The sequence below is a fragment of the Procambarus clarkii genome, chromosome 4 (genome assembly GCF_040958095.1).
Source record: "Procambarus clarkii isolate CNS0578487 chromosome 4, FALCON_Pclarkii_2.0, whole genome shotgun sequence".
Classification (NCBI taxonomy): Eukaryota; Metazoa; Arthropoda; class Malacostraca; order Decapoda; family Cambaridae; genus Procambarus; species Procambarus clarkii.
The window spans coordinates 42837699-42844236 of record NC_091153.1 but is presented as its reverse complement, the minus strand read 5'-3'; the positions used below and the strand labels follow the sequence as shown (position 1 = coordinate 42844236).

Sequence of the window (6538 nt, the reverse complement as noted above, 5' to 3'; positions counted from 1 at the left end):
GCCTGTTCATGCTGTTATGATGTTCATGTACTATGTACTGCTCTCTTGTTACAAGGGGGTGGAAGGGTGGGTGGTGGCTGGGGAGGGGGTGGTAGGGTGGGGGATGGCTGGGGAGGGGGTGGTAGGGTGGGGGATGGCTGGGGAGGGGGTGATAGGGTGGGGGATGGCTGGGGAGGGGGTGGTAGGGTGGGTGGTGGCTGGGGAGGGGGTGGAAGGGTGGGTGGTGGCTGGGGAGGGGGTGGTAGGGTGGGGGATGGCTGGGGAGGGGGTGGTGGGTGGGGGATGATAGGGGGGGGGTGGGGATTACCAGCAGCTGGCGTGCGCGCGCGCACACAATATACATATACGTCCAGATAGGGGAAAAAAAAAGAGGTGTTTTGGCGGGTGTTAATGTTATTATCAGGTAAAATCAGGTAGTTGACCAGACCACACACTAGAAGGTGAAGGGACGACGACGTTTCGGTCCTGGACCATTCACAAGTCGATCGACTTGAGAATGGTCCAAGACGGACGGAAACGTCGTCGTCCCTTCACCTTCTAGTGTGTGGGTCTGGTCAACACACTTTAGCCACGTTATTGTGACTCATCACCTGTAAAATCAGTAAGATTTACGACTAAATAGCTCTTCTGTGGCTGAGTGGGATGCCATCCTCTTGCTCTTGTGTCTAATCTCTGTTCGTTCGTTACAGCGTTCACTATGTTATTGTAACCCGTTCTCGCACTTGCTTATAGTCAATATTGGCTTATTTAATAAGTGCATATGTGACATACTAATTGATTGTGAATATTTTAGTTTACCTTGAAAAGCTTCATAGAAACCACCGACCTCACCTAACCTTCTTAGTATGTTAAGATTTACGTTGATACTTAACCTATCAACGGTATAGGTTAAGTAATAATTGTAATTAAGAAGCAATAAGATGCTTATCTTAACATACTAAGAAGGTTAGGTGAGGTCGGTGTTTTCTATGAAGCTTTTCAAGGTAAACTAAAATATTCACAATCAATTAGTATGTCACATATGCACTTATTAAATAAGCCAATATTGACTATAAGCAAGTGCCAGAACGGGTTGGTTATTGTGTGCTGTTATGAGGGTGAAGAACATGCTACTGGGCCAGAGAGTGGCCCTGAGGGAGGGGGGGGGGTTCCCTGTTCACATCCTAGACGGATTAAATGAACAAATCCACATGGGCCGTGAGGAGGATTCGAACCTGCGTCCGAGATCATCCCAGACACTGCCTTAATCGACCGAGCTACGATATGGAAAAATGGTGCCCGGCCGCTCGTCCTCGGCCGCTGGTGCCCGGCCACTCGTCCTCGGCCGCTGGTGCCCGGCCGCTGGTGCCCGGCCACTCGTCCTCGGCCGCTGGTGCCCGGCCACTCGTCCTCGGCCGCTGGTGCCCGGCCACTCGTCCTCGGGCGCCGGTGCCCGGCCGCTCGTCCTCGGCCGCCGGTGCCCGGCCACTCGTCACCCTCTCATCTGTTACGTGTCACGGCCGGTCTATAATTATTTTGATAAGCATGATAGCGAGCCGGATTACGAACAATCCGGTTATTATACCATCGTTGTTGTGTTCACTATCCGGCATGCTAGCCGGTTTGTTTTAATTAATTAGTAGTCGAATGCGGCAAGGGCCGGTGGCGTCCGGATGTGGTAGAGTGGCCGATGTCGGCTATGAGGCCGGATATTTCCGGATGTAGTAGAATGGATGAATACTCTTTTTTTATGGTGAATGTGACGGAACTGGGCTTATTTGTATCCGAATCTGTTCGTGTATCCGGATATATGTCTGGGAGCACTTCGGAAGCCAGGCTCAGCTTATCCGGATTACAGGAAGTATATATATAAAGAGATGTTCGGATAGATGGGACACTACTCGCTCTATGATTAGGTGAAATATCGGTTAACGTAACCGGTGAGAGTGTGTGTGTGTGTGTGTGTGTGTGTGTGTGTGTGTGTGTGTGTGTGTGTGTGTGTGTGTGTGTGTGTGTGTGTGTGTGTGTGTGTGTGTGTGTATGTGTGTGTGTGTGTGTGTGTGTGTGTGTGTGTGTGTGTGTGTGTGTGTGTGTGTGTGTGTGTGTGTGTGTGTGTGTGTGTGTGTCGGCCGCAAGTGCGTGCGGGGGAGGGTTTGAAGGGTGAGTGTTTGCGTGCAGGGAGGGGTAGAGGGGGGTGGGGTAGGGGGTTAAGCGAGTCACTAGCGTGGGATTGAACACTTGAGGGGTTGAGGTCCAAAGCGTGCACGGAAGCAGAAGGTCTGGGGGATACCTTGCCTGCCGGCCCCACCACTTTGCTTAATTGGGGTCAGGTTGCGTGTCCCCAGGTGCGGTCACTATGGCGGTGGCCGCACCGCCGTAGTGGTAAAAACCGCTGTTGGTAGGGCACGGCGCCTCCCTGGGTAGAGCAGGGAGCTCACGGCGTCCCCTGGGTAGAGCAGGGAGCTCACGGCGCCCCCCTGGGTAGAGCAGGGAGCTCACGGCGCCCCCTGGGTAGTGCAGGGAGCTCACGGCGCCCCCCTGGGTAGAGCAGGGAGCTCACGGCGCCCCCTGGGTACAGCAGGGAGCTCACGGCGCCCCCTGGGTACAGCAGGGAGCTCACGGCGACCCCTGGGTACAGCAGGGAGCTCACGGCGCCCCCTGGGTAGAGCAGGGAGCTCACGGCGCCCCCTGGGTACAGCAGGGAGCTCACGGCGCCCCCTGGGTACAGCAGGGAGCTCACGGCGCCCCCTGGGTACAGCAGGGAGCTCACGGCGCCCCCTGGGTACAGCAGGGAGCTCACGGCGCCCCCTGGGTACAGCAGGGAGCTCACGGCGCCCCCTGGGTACAGCAGGGAGCTCACGGCGCCCCCTGGGTACAGCAGGGAGCTCACGGCGCCCCCTGGGTACAGCAGGGAGCTCACGGCGCCCCCCTGGGTACAGCAGGGAGCTCACGGCGCCCCCCTGGGTACAGCAGGGAGCTCACGGCGCCCCCTGGGTACAGCAGGGAGCTCACGGCGCCCCCTGGGTACAGCAGGGAGCTCACGGCGCCCCCTGGGTACAGCAGGGAGCTCACGGCGCCCCCTGGGTACAGCAGGGAGCTCACGGCGCCCCCTGGGTACAGCAGGGAGCTCACGGCGCCCCCTGGGTAGAGCAGGGAGCTCACGGCGCCCCCTGGGTAGAGCAGGGAGCTCACGGCGCCCCCCTGGGTAGAGCAGGGAGCTCACGGCGCCCCCTTGGGTAGAGCAGGGAGCTCACGGCGCCCCCCTGGGTAGAGCAGGGAGCTCACGGCGCCCCCTGGGTAGAGCAGGGAGCTCACGGCGCCCCCTGGGTAGAGCAGGGAGCTCACGGCGCCCCCTGGGTAGAGCAGGGAGCTCACGGCGCCCCCTGGGTAGAGCAGGGAGCTCACGGCGCCCCCTGGGTAGAGCAGGGAGCTCACGGCGCCCCCTGGGTAGAGCAGGGAGCTCACGGCGCCCCCTGGGTAGAGCAGGGAGCTCACGGCGCCCCCTGGGTAGAGCAGGGAGCTCACGGCGCCAAGGAAATGATTGAAATCTTGAAAGAACTGTTACTGAATATGGGTGTAAGTGGTCATGTCTTGTGACTGACTGACTGACTGGGGGTTAAGAGTGACCGGTGTAACTGTTGTTGTCCCTGGCGTGATAGCGAGGGGACATGGGTAGGGGGAAGGGGAACAAGCTGTCAGGGGGGGACAGGTGAGGGAACAGTCTGATGAACACGGGTTGAGGGGGCGTCTCTCCAGCCCCTTGTATACGGTTGTTGGCGCGTGGGAAATATGATGGAAAAGTTTTTAGTGGAGCTGCAGGGGTGGCAGGTGACGAGGGGAGCGTTTGTTGGAGAGAGGGGAAAGGTGCGTGCATGACACTACCTCCCCTTCCCCCCACTCCCCTCCCCCACTCCCCTTCCCCCACTCCCCTTCCCCTAGTCTCCCTTCCCCTAGTCTCCCTTCCCCCACTCCCCTTCCCCTAGTCTCCTTTCCCCCACTCCCCTTCCCCCACTCCCCTTCCCCCACTCCCATTCCCCCACTCCCCTTCCCCCACTCCCCTTCCCCCACTCCCCTTCCCCCACTCCCCTTCCCCCACTCCCCTTCCCCTAGTCTCCCTTCCCATATTACTCATTCCGGGTTAGTTGGGTGATGGAGGCGGTTTTCATCACAACGTTTCAGTTTTAAAACTAATTTGAAGCTGGTGTGGAAGGAACTGGGAGGGGTGGGGGGGTGGTGTGGGGGAGGGGTGAGGGAGGGATGTGGGAGGGACACGGGGTGTGGGAGGTTAGGTTAGGTTAGGTTAGGTTAGGTTAGGTTAGATTTCACTATGTGGTGTATTATTGACGGTAATGTGAAATATCGTCAGAGTGAATCCCAGAATTCAGTTTACAGAAACCCAATTCTCTAAAGAAAAAGTTTTCAGCGTACACTTTATATATTTTAAACCAACTATTTATAATACAATTAAGTTATAACGGGAAAAATCATCTCTATATAGGACAAATGTTCATTTGTTAGTTTATGCGAAGAGTATTACTTGAACCGAAATGTGATTTCGGACTATCAAAGCACCCCACTACATAATTCTTAGATTAAATAATAATACGAATCCACTCTTGAACTAATCTCTCTCTCTGTCTCTGTTTCTCTGAACACCCAGGCTGTTGGTGGTGGCGACACGCATGGGTCACACCTGTGTATGCCCCCAGGTGTAAATTCTCATCATTGTGATGAGCTATGTGGCCAGGTGTATCAGAGGACCCTCCCCAGGAGTAGAAGAACTCTCGAAATCCTCCCCAGGTATACTCCAGGTATACCCATACCTGTCTGCTGAGTTGCGCTTACTAGAACACAGGGAGGGAGGGAGGGAAGGGAGGGAGGGAGGGAGGGAAGGAAGGGAGGGAAGGAAGGGAGGGAGGGAAGGGAGGGAGGGAAGGGAGGGAGGGAAGGGAGCGAGGGAGCGAGCGAGGGAAGGGAGGGAGGGAAGGGAAGGGAGGGAAGGGAAGGGAAGGGAGGGAGGGAAGGGAGGGAGGGAAGGGAAGGGAGGGAAGGGAAGGGAGGGGAGGGAGGGAAGGAAGGGAGGGAAGGGAGGGAGGGAGGGAAGGGAAGGGAAGGGAAGGGAAGGGAAGGGAGGGAGGGAAGGGAGGGAGGGAAGGGAAGGGAGGGAAGGGAAGGGAGGGGAGGGAGGGAAGGAAGGGAGGGAAGGGAGGGGAGGGAGGGAAGGGAAGGGAAGGGAAGGGAGGGAGCGAGGGAAGGGATGGGGGGAGGTTCATCGATTGATCGATTCATTAATTCCCAGAAGCCAAGGTTCGAACCCTGAAGAGTAATTTTCGTATCGACAAGCAGACACGGGGTGTGAGAATAGCTACCTCATCCCTTTGTGTGTATTTATACCTCAATAAACATAACTACGGGATCACCATAGCCCGTGCTACCTGGAACTTCTTGTTCCAGGTAGCGAATCTTAAACAACAACACCAACCTCATTAAACTTATTTGAATTTGACAATATAAGAACATTTATAGTTGAGCACTATCTTATCTTGGGATGATTACGGGGCTTAGCGTCTCCGCGGCCCGGTCCTCGACCAGGCCTCCTTTGTGTTACACACCCCTAGGAAGCAGCCCGTAGCAGCTGTCTAACTCCCAGGTACCTATTTACTGCTAGGTGAACAGGAACATCAGAGCGAAAGAAACTCTGCCCATTAGTTTCCGCTTCCACCGGGGATTGAACTCGGAACCTCAGGACTACGAACCCGAAGCGCTGTCCACTCAGCCGTCAGGGCCCGCTTTGACGTGAATATGACGTAAGAAAATAATTCTTTAACGTGCGAATAGCCATAAGGAATTGAACGAGGTAGTTACCTTAAGTAGGTAGGTAGGGTAGGGAAGGAGCCGGTCGGCCGAGCGGACAGCACGCTGGATTTGTGATCCTGTGGTCCCGGGTTCGATCCCGGGCGCCGGCGAGAAACAATGGGCAGAGTTTCATTCACCCTATGCCCCTGTTACCTAGCAGTAAAATAGGTACCTGGGTGTTAGGCAGCTGTCACGGGCTGCTTCCTGGGGTTGAGGCCTGGTCGAGGACCGGGCCGCGGGGACACTAAAGCCCCGAGATCATCTCAAGATAACCTTGAAGGGATTCCTGGGATCAGTTGTCCCTCTGGCCCGATAGTCACTGTATATTATACAGGAGCAACAACTAGAAAGGCGAGGCCCAAGAGCTGAAGCTCAATTCTGCAAATAGACATAAGAGTGGTTAATAGAGGCGTTCAGTGCCAGGCACCTTATCAGTGCCAGGCACCTTATCAGTGCCAGGCACCTTATCAGTGCCAGGCACCTTATCTGTGCCAGGCACCTTATCAGTGCCGAGCTTTTTCTCAGTCTATAAATACTGTACTCCAACGAAACCTGTTCATCTTTCCTCAATCCTGGCAGCTGTGTTTACAATTATTAAACAGCTTACGAGCCTGGACGCTTCAGAATGCAAGGTTGTTCCTTGCACCGGGTAAGATAATAGACATGGGATCGTTAAGGTTGTTTCAAGCGTAGGCTAGACATA

The 6538-nt window shown here is 55.7% G+C and overlaps 1 protein-coding gene across 1 annotated transcript in view; it reads right to left on the bottom strand.

The window, feature by feature from the left end:
* Positions 1–2443: 2443 nt before the first annotated feature.
* Positions 2444–6538, bottom strand: part of LOC138371354 (glutamine-rich protein 2-like) — a 6502-nt gene continuing 2407 nt past the window's right edge. The window contains exons 2-4 of the mRNA XM_069336143.1: positions 6263–6361; positions 3265–3537; positions 2444–2908 (exon numbers count right to left, since the gene is read on the bottom strand). Coding sequence (XP_069192244.1) covers positions 2444–2908; positions 3265–3537; positions 6263–6361 — 837 coding nt within the window. The remainder of the gene's footprint in view (positions 2909–3264; positions 3538–6262; positions 6362–6538) is intronic.